This window comes from Rattus rattus, chromosome 10 (genome assembly GCF_011064425.1).
Source record: "Rattus rattus isolate New Zealand chromosome 10, Rrattus_CSIRO_v1, whole genome shotgun sequence".
In the NCBI taxonomy this organism is placed as follows: Eukaryota; Metazoa; Chordata; class Mammalia; order Rodentia; family Muridae; genus Rattus; species Rattus rattus.
This window is the reverse complement of record NC_046163.1, coordinates 37624564-37640310: the sequence shown is the minus strand read 5'-3', so window position 1 is coordinate 37640310 and position 15747 is coordinate 37624564. Positions and strand designations below refer to the sequence as shown.

The window sequence follows — 15747 nt, the reverse complement described above, 5'->3', positions numbered from 1 at the left end:
GCACAACAAGGAAGGGCTTTGCAACCTTCTTTTAGAGAACAGGAAGCATTACCTCCTGGCCTTTGATGCCTCCTCTCCTTCCGATTTTATATCCTCCCTAAATGGAATGATCTTCATTAAAGAAACATTAATTATCTTTTGGGTTCAAGCCTAGCCTTAAACATTTGAGTGGAAAGAGGCTATGGATTTGGAAAACAGCAAGAACAGGTATTGGTGGGGGGAGGTATCAGAGGGAGGAAAAGGAAAAGGAGAATGATGTAATTATAATCTCAAAAGATAGAAGAAATAATTACAAAAAGAAAACAGTGTTTGGATAGGTGCTAGATAGATATTTATCAACTTCCCTAAGAGGAAGGAGGTTGGAAGATGGCTGCCACATCTGACAAAGGATTTGACTTGTCAGAACAGTTTATGGAAGGAGGAGCAGCCTGAGTCAGAATCAAGTTAAATTTCTGTAGAATCATTTCAGTTCTCCATCGGAGACTCTCAAACACGTTTGCTCAAGAGCCACCAGGTAGCACTCAGATCACTGCAGTGTATCTAAGTTTATACTTCACATCTTGATGGGAAAAGAATTTGGTGTTAAAGAACTAAGATGGCCCAGCTTGTGAAAAATAAAAACAACAACAACAAAACCCCCCACCTGCTATTCAAGTCTGACAACCTGAGTTTGATTCTGGGAACCCATGGCAGAAGGAGAGAACTGACTTCCAAAAGTTGTCCTTTGACCTACACATGCCACAGGCACACCACTTCGTTTCCAGCCAATAGCTAGAGGAGTGGCTCCTGGAATCTGACCAAAAATAGTGGTTTTGTTTTTAGCTCTTTTGTTGTTTTTCCACACCCAAGGCTGTGCAGCAACAAACCTTTGCAACTGAATGAGAGGCCCTGAAAATGCCTCTAATATACTAGGTTTTGTGTATAGCTAGCACTTCAGGTAACTTAGCATTATTAATTTAGCAGGTGGGCTTATATATAAGATCTGATTGTCAAAGGGAAGAAGAGTCATTTGGCCCAAGAACTAAAGAAAGGACTCATAAGACTGAATGGATAGACCTATTTCCTATCAATAGTTACTGGTAAATTACCAGGGGTGACCAGGACACTCTTTTAGACTTGGTACCCAAGGGCAGGAGCCTGAGTATGTTAACTGCAGTGTCCTGGCCTTTCTCATAAATCCCCAAGGTCATTCTTGCTACCACATTCACTTCTTCTCCTTCTTCCCCTCCCCCTCCCTCCTCCCCTTACCCCCTCCTCTATCCCCTCCCCTTCCCCCTCCTTCTCCTTCTGTAGCAACCTTACTGGTTTCATTCCCTTTGTCTCCTCCTTCTACTCCACAGTTCCTTTTACACCAGTACCAATTAGAAAGGTGACAGTGAAAAGTTATGGTTGGGGTGGAGAGTGGGGGGAATGCAAAAGAGATGGAGGTGAAAGGAATCAGAAATGGACTTAGACATGGGTTTCTTGGACCACGCTACCAAAAGGAATAATGATTCTCTCTCGGTGTACTTATTGACATTCATTGAGCAGCATATAGTTTATTTTAGCTTGAGTTTGTGATGTAGCATCTATATTTAATCCTGCAAGCTGTCGGGCAACTCATATATTTACAAACACAGTACCGGAAACAATGTGTTTGCTGGTCACATCTGCATCTCTAACGTCTCGGAGCTCTGTGTTGTTTGGCACAGCTCAGGGCATTACCATTTTACATTCTGGTCAGTGCCAAGGCCCGAGCAGGGCAGGTCCTGGGCTAAGAGTTCAGATTCAATGACAGGCCTGGCAGAAAGCCAATAGCAGGGGGTGCACTGAGGACTGAAGGTCAGAATGGAGAGTTGATAGTCAGGCCCACCTCAGTACTGCAGCCTGCATAGTGATGAGAGGTTTCTGTGTGCTTGGCGTGAGTTTATTTTGGCTTTACAAGCCTCCAACTACTCTATGGGTATACAGAAGCTCTGCTGGAAAGCGAGCTAGGGCTTAAGCAACGAGAGCTACATTGGTGGAAGAAAGCACAGGGAGTTGGATGGTGGACAAGGCCGCTCCTTGAAATATCGAGTCAGCTATTGAGAAAAAGTGTGGAATGGGTAGCAAAGCTGTACTGAGTACCAGGGAAGGAATTTGGACATGCCTAGGGAGAGGTGTCAAAAGGCATTTGGTGACAGAAAGCCTAGCCTGTTGTCCAGAATACAGGAAGATGAACTCCAGGTTACAGTGAAGCTCAGAACAAGGCAGGATGTGAGAAGTTCTTGGAGGACTGCCTGTCTACAAGTGAAGTAGAGGAACTAATAATTGGAGACAGAGGGCTCAGCAAGAATTGTCTTGACCTGACCCCCAACAAGGACTGCATATTAGGTGTCCACTATATCAGATATATCTGTAGCAAAATAAGTTGTAGAGTAGCAATGAAATAATTGTATGGTTGGAGGTCACCACAACATGGGGAACATTATTAAAGGGCCACAGCATTAGGAATATTGAGAACCACAGTTTTGGGGAAAGCCTACGTGAGTTACCTTTGTGTTCTAACAGGCCATACAGAGAGGCAGTTGAGGAGAAGCCAACAGCTTCAAAGAAGCAAGAGGTCTTAAGTATCTTTAGCAAATCTGGAAGAACAGTGGTAGGTTTCTCTGCTTTTGTCCTTGTAGAGTTTAGATGATTTCTTGGCTCACAAGACTGTTTTTCAGTGACATTGACCTAAAGATGTCTAGACTGACCTCCTGCACCTACAGCTCCTGTCTTGAGTCTTAGCTTTTATGCTTGTAGGCATTTAGATGGCACTAGGATTTTCTTGGCAGGATATTACTGGGCTTCTGAATTATGTCTTCTGTAAAATGTATGTAATACTGATGATCCTTGATGTTTGATGGAACTAGGTTCTGATAAAGCTACTGTAAATTGAAATTACTGAAAATGTGTTTAATACACTAATACCTAATAGTGGGACATCCCCACCTGCCACCGAAGTGCAGGGTAGAGTATGGATAGTTCCCTCTTATGATCATATGTCTAGGTAGAAGCTGCCCTTCCCTGCTGCTGTTCAGCACCATGGTAAAAACAAATACTGTAGTTTGTGCTATTGTTAGGTCAGAGGTCATCTGAACCAGCATCAACCTTACAGGGGTTGGTGAGAAATTAATGCAGGACAAGTGTTTAGATCAGAGTGCCTGGTCCACAGTAACAATAGCTGAGCATACTCGGAAGGATTCTAGTGACAGCTCCAGGGCTTACAGGTTTAAGACTTTGAATATTTTCGTTTGCCTCTAACACAGGCGAGACACAAACAGAGCAAGCTCCATTTACAACACTGGGCCTAGGTTTCGTTCCTAAAGCAGCAGTACAGCCTGAGGTATTCCTTCCACTCCTGTGGCCATGGTGTTCTCATCAGCTGAACCATGTGAAGGGGCTCTCAGCTGTGCCCAAATCTTTTGGAGAGCCTTTCAAATTATGCTGAAATATAATATATTCCAACTGAAGATCTTTCCCTCCCTGCTGTCCTTCTCTCCCTATTAATATTCCTCTCCTCACAGTCTCCTCATACATGGAGTATAGCTAGCTACCCATGGCTGCTCAGAGTCGTCGGGTCAGAAGGAAGGCCAAGGAACTGTGTAATCAGCACTGAGCCTCGCTTTGAGAGGCTTCTTGGAGGAAATGGATCTGAAAGGCACGATGGACAGTGGTGGGCAGGGAAGCCAGGAAGCAGTGGCACAGTGGCAGGGCACAGAGTTTTAGAACTGAGGGACTCCAGAATGAGAGCCATATTTCCTTGGACTGAGGCTCAAGACCTCTGCTGTAACTATTAAGTTCTGTGAGCCGGCACAGAGGGACCTCTGAGTTTGCAGAGATTGCTAATTGATCGTGCAAAAACAAGGTTTAGATTACCTATCTATGCTGCTTTCTCACTTATAAACAACTAAAACACCACCAAAAAGAAAAAGAAAAAAGAAAGACCATATGAACTGTTTCTTACAATAATAATTTGTGATACAGCAATAGAAAACATGTGAACACACACAGAGAGAGAGAGGGGGGGGGGAAAGAGCTCTCAACAGGAGCAGTCACTTTTTAAGTGCTTCAAAGCCCCTCAATCGTGTGCAGTATAGTTCTTATGTTATAATCCCTCCCGTCTCTTGAGATCGGGTCTTATTATGCAATCCTGCCTGGCCTGAAATTCACTATGGAAACAGCCTCACCTCCACAGAGATATGCTTGCCTCTGCCTCCCAAGTGCCACGACTGAATGGGTGTGCCACCATGCAGCTTCTATTTCCCTTTTCTTGAAGTCTACTCTGGGATCCACTTCTCTTTGGAATGACTTACAGAGAGATTTCAGGATCTGTAAGAGGAGGACATATTGGTTTGTATGGGACAATAGGAGCTGCTAGGATTTTTAAATGAGGAAGAAAACAGAAAGGTTTCTGGCGATCTGGCTTTGATCCCTGAAGAGGTGAGGTTTAAAGGCTCCAAGCATACAACTTTTCATCAAGTCAATTTGATCAGCTGTGCTACCTTTGTCTTTTCTGGTGAGCCTTCCTGACCTCAGGAGAGCATGTGGTCTATGCTCTCTGATACCTGCTTTACCATGCGAGGCTCTGGGTCAGACAAATCAGTTAGCTTGTCTAGCCCAGGGAAAGTGCCAAGGACACCCAGCAGACAAGTATGAAGCCTTAGCAACTGACAGATGACTCTGTCCTTGACAAATGAAGCCCTATTTGCCACAGAGAGAAGTTTATAAGTTTGGAGCCTCAAGGGGATGAAGCCTACAAGGACTAGTGCCACTGAAACCATCTGTATATGAGTATTGTGATTGTGTCTAAAGCTCAGTGCAGGATCCTCAAATTCTGACTGTAGATATTGCTTAATAAGCGATTGTCTGGTTGATGGACAGGGGTGAGACACAATAAGGAGAGGTGAATTACAGGCCTCAGAGTCACAACATCAGGGTTTTGAGTTTTGCTTCTGCCTTCTGTGGAGTGGCCTCCAGAGAGCCCCTTTGCCTCTCTCAGCCTCCCCTCTTAAAGGTCTCAAATTAATGTAAGAGCATTTAGTAAACAGTAATTATGATTAGCTCCTCTCTGCATAAATAGCTATTAATATTATTGACCTGATTCTATTCAGTGAGGAAGATCTACATCCTCACGTTGGAACTTGATTTCTAACTAGTGGGGGACATAGTGTGGATCTCCATAGCTAGTAGCTACTGAAGATCTGTGAAGTGCAGCTATAGGTCCTTTATAGCCTGTGTTGAGCCTGTATGGAAAATGGCAATGGCCAGCCTACCAGAGGGAAGGACCCAGACCTTGATGGAAGCCAATAGCATCCCTACTACCACCCATGGCTGGGGGACTGTCTTGTTACTCCTCCTGGCTCTCTTTCTAGGATAAACAGGTTTTGCATCAACATGTTGTGGATGACAAAAACAAACAACACTTCCTTGATTTTTTTTTAAACACTGACACCCTCAGACTCCTTCAAGAAAACAGCTCCTCAATAAAGTTGGCCAATTAACCACTTAAATGGCTTGAAAACTTATTTAATGTCACTGCCTAATCACTTTATAAAATGTCACTGCTCAAAATTTTCTGCTTCATATCTCATCTCTCTCCTGATTAGCTCTTTCTACAGCACAGCCCCCTTGCACGTGTGCCCCTTCTGTTTGCGTAGAGTTGTGGAACTTGGGTGTTGAGCAGGATTGTGGGGATCATCGCTCCTCATAAATCATTTCACAGAAGGCTAAGGGGAGGCTCCCACAGGAAAGGGTCCTGCCTCCAGGCACTAACTTGTAAGAGACAACGCAACTCCTTCCCATATCTGTAAGTCATGTGACTGGTGTGGTTGCACTTGGGCAAACTTGGATCTGCAGCTGAAGGAGGCCCTCTTTTCCACTGCATGGATCCACTCTTAGCCTTCCTGTTCTCCTCTGTTTAAAGAGGTAATTTTATTATCCATGCTTCATAAGCAGTAGCTATCACATACATATTAACTAATTTGTATGGCATTTACTAATATATTTAAAAAGAACAGCTTTATTAATCAAACTACTGCCCTCACACTTATAACCTATAAACACTTAACCCCTCCAGAATGCAATACCTCCTCTTCAGTAATTGTCTTTTACTGTTTGTTTGTTTATTTATTTATTTATTTATTTATTTACTGAGGATGTAACCAGAGCCTCACACATCCGGGCAAGCGCTCAGCCACTGAGTTATACTTTCCGCTCCATAATAATTTTTATTCATCTTTCTGTATCTACTTCATTTGCCAAGACTGTACAATAGCAGCCTAGGCCATAAATCTTAAGTGTGCCTTTATTCTGAAACACCAAGCACATACGGAGACAGAAAACAAGAGAACTTTTCAGCCAGGTAGCGACCTCCGAGTAGCGGTGGCGTGATTCTTGTAAGTGCTACCATCTCGAAGATGAAACCACTTCTCATGCGACCTCGCCTTATACTTAATTTTCTCTATCGGCCATATCATGACCCATTTAATTCATGGCTTAAAGGACAGATTTGAGCTTATGCACTCAGACAAGAAAAAAAACTACAGCTTGTTAAACTTGTACCTTTGGTGCAAAGCCAAATTATCTGTCTGGGTGTAAAACTGCCTTAAAGATGGAGGTGAAAGGAAGTTCTTCATCCTTCTCGGCTAAACCCATAGCTCTCTTTTCCTGAAGGGGTTTGCATGGCCCCTGTGTCACCGTCCTCACAGGTAACATGGAGGCCTGCTCAGATGCTCGGCTTTGGGAGGCAGGATGGAAAAGGCACTAACTGTTATCTGTCACGCTTATTAATGGTGCCTCCAAAGGCTGTGGGAATTTAGACAGTCAAGATTTGCTTGATAGATTGAGTTACAAAATATTCAGAGATTGTATTGTGAAGAATAAACAGAAAGTGGCCAGAAGCTATTCCCCCCTTCAAAAGCCTGATTATCATACAACTGTCAACCAGCAATTAGCTTGTCTTTAAAAAAAAAAGAGGAAGTTTTAAAACCTGTTTAAGGATCGTCTTTCTTAAAAAGAGACTTATTAGTCAGAATGTCTTCAGATCCTCAGGAAATGCACTGAAGTGAAAAGCCTGCGATTCCTGGGCCAGATTTCTCTGAAGAATGGAGATCCCTGAGTTTCAGGCAACCTTGCTGCACTCAGCAGACATTGCCCAGCGGTCAAAATTATTTGATTCCAAAGCTGATGATATTCCTATAACCGGCAGGATCCAGATCACTGTGAGCTCTGAAAAACTATAATTACAAACAGAGCTGACAAGAAGCAGGCTTAGCATTCTCTGATTCTGTCAGTTTTCCCAGTAGGTGCTCACCTGTCCTCAGGAAACCCTCATGCAGCAGGCAAGGTGGCGGCTACCGTGACTTAGGATACACAGGTGCCAGTCTGCTAAGAGGCCGAGTGGCCAGACCAGGCTGTATCTTGTCACCGTCTTACAGTGACTCTGATGAAGTACATGGAATCTGATGCAACTCATGTACTTGAGGGCTGAAGATACATCTAAGGGGATGACAAAAACTTACACATGGCCCTAGATGGGTCTGTGTACTTGCTAAGGGAGGACATTGAGTGAGGGCAAAGCTGGGAGAGATATCAATACTGCTGTGTTCCAGAAGCTGCTATGGTGGCCTCTTCCCCCCCCCCCGAGTAATACCCTGATTTCCTCTAGGAAGTATGAAACCCCAGACCCTTGGCAGGATAGAAGAAGTTGCAGTAGCTTCTTGTCTTTGCTTTATCTTCCTATTGCCATGTAACAAAGTTTGTATCATCTAAAGTAATTCAAATTTATTACCTCATACTACTGCATATATGTACACACGTATGGACAGAACAGAGGTCAGGCACCCTCTGCTTCTTTTCTTCTTCCTTTTTCCTTTCTCCTGAGACAGGTGTTTTCTCACAAGAATTCACCAGGTAGCTAGGCTGTCCTGCCAGCCAGGCCCAGGGATCAGTCCGTCTCCCTAGTACTCTGACTACAAGCTCACACCAGTGCGTCTGGGGTTTCCGTGTAGCTGTTTTAAGTGAGTTTGCAGACACCATTTAGGGCCTTGTACTTACAAGGTAAATGCTTCACTGTCTGGTCTGGGCTCCCCAGCCCTCTCCCATAGCTTTAGTGACCCAGAAGCCTAGGCACAAGGGAGTTGGTCCTTTGCTCTAGTTTTCACGAGTCTGAAATCTGAATGTGCTAGACATGGAAACCGATCTTTGTGGGGTGCAAAGTCCTCTTCCACCTCATTTGTTCCCTTGCAGTTCTGTGATGGAGATTCCCACACCCTTCCTAGTTGCTGGTTCAGCTGTTTTCTTCTAAAGACTCATCCTCCACAGTTATCCACAAGTCTTTCTTGGTTTCCACCATGATCTAAGCGGCTGCCTCTACTTTAACTTCTACGTCCTTCAGTTTTCAACTCAAAGTCAAAGAATAGAAGCAGATAGCCCACCTTACTCACAGGCCCCACGCACACTCAAGGGAAACAGAATTATGGAGAACGTGTATAGAAGTATATGGGGCCTTGGGGGAGGGATCGCTTTAGGACCCTGCTTCCCATGAGTCTTTCCAACAGTGATTGTGGATTTCCACCTTACTTGTATAATATGTTGTCCTCCTCTGTCAAGGAGTGAGCGAACTTCCTAACCCTCCATCAATCTGTCTTTAAGAAACACAGCAATACTTTTTAACAGGAACGAATGGCTAATGGTAGAGAGGCAGGTAAGGCAATAAGCACCTGCTCGCATATTGTTTGCTCTCAGCATAATGTCTAAGTTAATGAACTTAGGAGTTCTTATTTATGTTTTTTCAATGGATGAATATGTGTGTGATTAAAGGAGAAATATTTTGGGCATCCTCATCAAATTGCTTCAGTATAAAAATTGTCTATTCCTTCCACATGCAAGGATGATCCCTCCTTTTAGTTTTAGATCATCCCTGCCCCAGAAATGCAAGCTTATTTAAAAAAAAAAAAACATTTGGGGATTTTTCTTTCTACAATTCTGCTTATTTTACAGTTAATTTTTTTTAATCTGCATGGACTGAATTCTCGATGTTATGTATAAAATATTCCGTCCTCGCCCAGTTAGTCTGTGATGGTTTTGTTTTTAATCCATGAACCTCTGTGTAAGGTTGTGAGTTCTTCTACTTCACTGATCAATCTGTTCCGTCTCTGAATCAGCCTCGCTACTTTAATTATGAGAATGTTATCACGTCTTAAGTCTTAAGACTGGAAGAGGCAGGCACGTTGCTATTCTTTGCCGGGTGTGGCTGGTTGAGCTGGGCCAGTATCTCTCACCCCTACTCCAGTTCTCCAAACAGCCCTGAGTTCCTTGGCATGGAGACAGATCAAGGCTTCCACGTTGCCTGTTTTCCTAACTGAACTCCTCTGGCTCCCATCATAATAGACTCTGTAGCTATAATGTCTACCTAACAAACTTTAGCAATGGGGGCAACTTCTCAGCAGCTCCCAGCACCCAGCTGCAAACCAATAGCTGTAAGGAAGAGAGAGGACTGTTTGAAAGACCGAGACTCTCAGGCTTCATTCTGTTCCTCCATCCTTTCATACGGAGACCCTGAAAAGCATCCTGCACCAATACTGAGGCATCTGTCTCTCAGGACCCATATGCCTTTGGAGCTGGGAATCCCAGGATTCCCTCCAGCAGACCCTTTTAGGTTCTCTGGATTAGTGAGCTAACATACCTTAGAGCGCTCCTGGAGGGTACTCGGGAAGGAAGCATGAGGTACTGAAGCCCTCTTTGCCCTACCCCTGCAGTGGAATGAAAGTTTAGAGAATTATCACGTCTGCCTCACCCCTAGGTATCCTATCTCTAGGGTTTGGCAGCCAGAGACAATCCTCAGACCATGAATTACAGGTACTGGGCGCTGGAAGTTGTTCTGGCACAGACTGAAGTGGTGTTGGCGAGGGAAACCGCACAGAGCTCTGACAGCATGTGCTAGAAATTAAAGATCGGAGAAACGGCAGCAGTTCCAGGAAACCCCACAGTACTGAGTGATTCCTTGCATCTAGAGGTTGATAAAGGTGACTAGTTGTGCTTAGACCACGTGTAGGCACTGGAAATCAGAGGCCTGTGATGAGTCACACGGCAGTCAGGAAGAGAGAAGGGCAAAAGCAGCCTTATTGCTGGCATCTTCCCTCAAACTCAGAGAAAGCAGGGAATATACTCATTCAGTCCTTCAAGACGGATGTCTGCACGCATGCTCTGTGCATTCAGGAGCTGAGTTAGCAGGGTAAAAGAAAGAGGGGGAGGGGCTCTTCTCTTCTGCAGTCTGGTGAAGAGAAGTTCCGTGGACTCTTGGTGGGATCTCCTCTGATCCCCTATTCTGACTGGATCACGATATCACCTTCAATAAAGAATAGATTACATGCTCGAGATAAAAGTCTGCTCCTAGCCTACTGCCAAGCTTGGGAGAGCAACACTCAGTCTACTGCCAAGCTTGGGAGAGCAATTACAGAAATATGTAAATATGTTTGTGGGGTCCTACGTAGGAAGGGCACTGGGATTCATACCCCCTGAGCTTAAACTCGATTCTCTCTTCTTCATGGCTGTAAGGACATACATCACTGTCTTGACCTGAGCCCCTCACAGATGCCGACAGAGGTGTTTCCTCAAAAGTTTGTATCTAAAGAAATAAAATCACACATACTGAGCACTTAGCTCAATGCCTTAGGGCATCAGTTGGTTGCACTGCCGCACTAATAGAGAGGATTTCCCCAATCAGTTATGTATGATGCCCGCAGACAGGATATGGCCCTGTACCCACCTCACATTTCTCTGTACTTTTTCTAGTTTGGAGCCCTGGAGGAGCAGCACGGAGTGGGAGAGCTTGGCGAGAGAATGAAGACACTAACCGCCTGGGAGAAGCATGAGGTGGCCGTGCAGCTCTCGGTTTAGAGGGCTTTGGCCGGAGGCCGCCCCATGGGCAGTCCTGCTGGCACTAGGCGTGCCCGGGTGGGTGCTGGCTGTCTCGGCCACGGTGGCCGCTGTGGTCCCGGAACAGCATGTCTCCTCGGCTGGTCAGGCTCCCCTGGACTGGCTGCTCACAGACCGAGGCCCCTTCCACCGTGCCCAGGAGTATGCTGATTTCATGGAGCGTTACCGCCAGGGGTTCACGACCAGATACAGGATCTACAGGTGAGTAAAATCTCCTACAGAGATCAGCCTAGTCAGTTACAGCTGGTGTCTCAAGCCTCAAGCCCTAAACTAATCAGAATGCCCTCAAGTTGAACTAGAGGTGAAATATGGAGAAATATCAGGTAGAGAAATAAGCCTGCCCCATGTTTTTTTTTTTTTTTTTTTTTTTTTTTTTTTTTTTTTTTTTTTTTTTTTGAAAGACGAAAACACACACAAACTAGAAAACCTGCTGATGCCTCCTGGGGGCTTAGCAAAAGGGTTTCTATTTATAGATCGTTCTGCTTATAAATTGAGGACAAATCAGGCAGCCTGCAGACAGCGTGTGGCCCAGGATGCTGTAGGAGGTCAGAGTCAAATGCTGGGCCCAGCTTTAAGTAATGGGTTAGGGACTTTTATGGGTTGTAATTACTTAGTCATGCAAATGAAGGAGGGAAGCTTCCCTATTGCCTCCGAGGTCTGGGGAACCTGCTGGGTCAGGGACAAACCTACCTTTATTACCCTTGACGACAACACAGGCTCTGCTCGATTTGGCTGTGGACAGAGGCCCATCCTTAGGACCATCTCATAAGAAAGGCAAATGGGTGTGTCTAGTTAGTCCAACCTAGTCCTAGGTGCTAGACCACCCCGCAAAAGTAGAAAGTTCCTTACCCTACTGACCCAGCAGGGGTGGGGCTCTTAAAAACAAGTCTCTGGTTTCAAATTTCCCTTTGCCCTTTGGGAATTCTTTCCCACTCTGCCATCTCTCTCTCTCTCTCTCTCTCTCTCTCTCTCTCTCTCTCTCTCTCTCTCTCTCTCTCTCTCTCTCTCATTCTTTGCTGAACTCATCAGCATTAAATGCATCATTAGCCATCCGGGAGCTTCTCTAATTTTGTTCCCTCTATTTAAGAACATTTATTTTCTAAATTAGTATGTTGTCATTGTTGTTGTTGCTGTTTTATTCTGAGACAGGGTTTCTCTGTATAACAGCCTTGTCTGTCCTGGAACTCAACCACCGCGCCCAGTTATTAAATCAGTTTTAATGCAGAGCAATAGGAAGAAAATACGGAAACAGAAACACGAAATCACTCATTCTTTAACATCCAGACATTTGGTCACATTTTTTTTAGGCATATGCATTTCTAGTAGTATGAACATAAAGTCTTTGGATCTCTTCTTGCTTGGCTTAACACTTAAAATTTTAATGAATTTGTTTATAGCTTTATGATTCTCTGTAGGGTGTGTGTGTGTGTGTGTGTGTGTGTGTGTGTGTGTGTGTGTGTGTGGCCAGCCTCACACACCGCACCACACATATCTCGAAATTAGAGGACAAATTGTAAGACTCGGTTTTCCCCTGCCGCCCTGTGTGGTCCAGGAGAGACTCAAGTCCTCAGTGCCTGTTGACTGAGGTATCTCATCAGCCTTGTCTCAGCCCTACCCATGACTTAAGAAAATCATCTCCTTATTTTAAACCTTTCCCAATTGTTTTTAATGTCGTGTAAACAGAGGTCCAGAAAAGTCACATAACTTGCAACAAACATACAGATTTAACTTTCAAATAGTCAGATGTCTGACTTACAGTCAAATAGTCTGAGTTTGTAGACTAGAATTAGAGATATGTGAAATCATTTTCTTGGAAAGTTTTTGTTCTTTGTTTGTAACATTTATAGTAACTTTGCAGCCTGTATAGGTTAATGTGGGGTATCAGAAAAAGGTGTAGGAAGATTATGGAATGGGAAGACAATAGAAACAGACACTTGGGGAGTCCAGTTACATGGTTTACAACTCCCAGATTTGGACACAGACAAAGAGGACAAATTCAGGCCGCTAGGCCGCTGGTACACCAAGGACCTTCCCATCGTTCCTTGCTGCTCATATTTATGTACTCTGCCTAGCCCAGCCCAGTTCTGGAAAAGACTGCAGTTCATACCCCCCGCTTAAACGGTATTGGTCCTTGAATTTCCTCTAAGAATACAGAAGAGATTCCCACAGATTCACTGAGAGAGAGAGAGAGAGAGAGAGAGAGAGAGAGAGAGAGAGAGAATGAGAATATGACTTAGGCTTTGGATTGGCTAAACTAATACCTGCTCAGTCAAAAGCTGAGAAATCAGAGCATTAACTCAACATTTTGTAAATATGTAAGATTCTAGGCATGTGCCCCCACCAACTTTCCATAAGGTAAATAAGGGTGCTCCTTTGACCATCTTACAAAACTAAAAACCTCTATTTCAGCAGAGAACAGTTCAATAAAGTGAGAATTAATTTACCTTCCACAATGTGGTGTATCCAAGATTCAGAGAAGCACCATCTTCACAAAAAATAATTTATTTAGTACATTTGGATTGAAGTCAGAGTAAGAGTCCTAATATCACCATGAACTTCAAGGAGCTTGCAAAAGAGAAGGACTAAGGCCTTGCTTGTTTGTTTCCTTTCTCCTTTTTTCTTCTCTTCTTGGTAGGTTCTTTTCCCATCACTAAGCCTCAGACCCAACTCTAGGTAGCTTAGCAGTCAGTTAACTCCTGGGAGGTGGCTCAGAACTGGCCCGTGGGGAGTCTCTGAAATCACTTCTGCAGTAGCAACCCTCTATCAGGTAGTAATGGTTTTCTGATCATTTAATGTGACAAGCTCTTACACTGTGCTGTTCAGTCTTTCTGGGGTCAGTTATTGCACATGAACCCATACTTGAAGAAACAGTAACTCACCACTCTTCAAGGAACACAGCACTCTGACTTGTGGCCCTTTGATGGGGCTAGAAGAGAATGGTCACTGGTCAAGGCTCCAGGAGCCTTCTGGGAGGTTTGGCTTCAGTGATTAAGCAAAAATATTGCCTTTATAGAGATATTTGTAGGGTTCGATGTTATCCCGTTGTGAAATCTTTTGTAGCCCTATTCTATTGGGATCCCATGGCTATTGCCTCTGATAAATTCAGGACCTTTATTATGACGATGACTAAAGCAGGTCACTGGAAAGTGGGAAAAATATACACTGAGTCATATCCAAATTTCTCCACGACTATTCAAAGGGGGCTGAGAAGAAAGCAGCTGACAGAGAATACAGAAGGACTTCCTTGGAAACTATTGTGTCCTGAGAAGATTGAGTCATTTCATTTCATCCTTTAAGGAAGCGTTTTGGAATATAGAAATCAGATAGTATCCGTATATGGTTCTATATAAAGGAGGGGGAAGCAATAGGTAGCAAAGAATATGATTTTCCTAGGGGGTTGGAATGCAAGGTGCAAAGTGACTTGGCAAGACTTGACCGCAGGAGACCTTCCTCTTACCCAGCTGCAGATGCTTGCACAGAAATGTCCTACTAGTAACCCATCCGATACCATTGTGGTTTTAGTTAACTATCAGCATTCACTCTCAACTTGAGGAAACATTTAACCATTCCAGAATAATTTCAGTCTCTCTGCCCATGGACTTCCAGAGAAAGTTGCTCATTCTTTTATATTGGTTTTCTATAGGTGTAGGAGCTTAAGGGTGAAGACCGTAGAGCAAGGTGTCCTGGTTCTAGTTGTGGAACTGAAGTTTACCAGCTGCGCACTCTTTGGTAAACTACTCCGTGCCCTTATTTCCCAATGCCCTTATTTGTAAAGTGGAGAACATAACAGCGCCCACTTCAGGACTGATGTAAAATTAAGTGAGTTAGTGGATACAAGGCAATTGGACTAGTGATTACTAAATATTACTTATTGCTATTGAATTCTTTTCAATAAATATTTGTTTGGGCAAAACGGTAAGATGAGACAGGAACCATAGCTGCGACTGTTTTAACTTCTGTTTAGGGCTTAGCATAGAGAAACCTATTTAGAATTGAAGAATTCAATTCTAATTTGTTTGTTGTTTTTAGAACACTTTACCACTACTAGAAGAAGCCAGAGGGCTTTGGGCATAATTAGTGCTGTCATGGGTTTAGTTCTTATTCCTGCAGCCAGGGGTAGCAGAGTGGCAATCCTGGAGCATGTCCTCCAGAGACTGACCACTGCAAAAGCTCCCTGGTCCCAGGGCGTGATGCTCAAAAGAAAAGTCTATGTGCTGTCTGGGCATTTTACCTAAAAGCTTTAAGCTCCCACTGACTAACCTCTTGGCCTTTGCTTCTCCCACAGAAACATGATCTAAACAATCAGCCTATTTCTTAGACAACATTTCTCAACAGATACTTATACGAGCTGTGGAAACAGGGATCCTGTCTCCAGTTCCATTTGTGACCTCCAATTGCCCTCACCCCTGATTCTCTTCAGCGTCCCACTATAATAAACACTTAAGTGCCTCCCCTCTCTCAGCCATGCTACAAGGCAGATAGTGCCTATTAGGGTCTTTGGCTACGAGATGGAGTCGTTCAAGGTCAGAGAGGGAGCCAGTCACAGCCAGAAATAGCATTAGGGCTCCTGATGTGGAGTCGCCTGCTCTTCACTCTTGTCCATGCCACTTCCCTGTGACTGGTAAGTGCATCTTCATCACAGCACACATCCTAATCAAGCCCTAAATTGAGATGGTGTGAGTGTAAATATGGGTTCTCGAAACACTCTAGCTGTAATGTTCCATTCTCTCTGTTCTACAAATCAAAGTAATGAGCATTCTGATTTTCTAAAATTTCTTTTTGTATTAAAGTTTTAATAGAGAGATA

The 15747-nt window shown here is 44.0% G+C and overlaps 1 protein-coding gene across 2 annotated transcripts in view; it reads left to right on the top strand.

Annotated features, from left to right (window-relative positions):
- Brinp2 (BMP/retinoic acid inducible neural specific 2) overlaps positions 1-15747 on the top strand; it is a 106076-nt gene that overhangs the window by 41283 nt on the left and 49046 nt on the right. For both annotated transcript variants that reach the window (XM_032915713.1, XM_032915714.1), the window contains exon 2: positions 10798-11142. In XM_032915713.1, the coding sequence (XP_032771604.1) occupies positions 10874-11142 (269 nt within the window). In that variant the 5' untranslated portion in view covers positions 10798-10873. The remainder of the gene's footprint in view (positions 1-10797; positions 11143-15747) is intronic.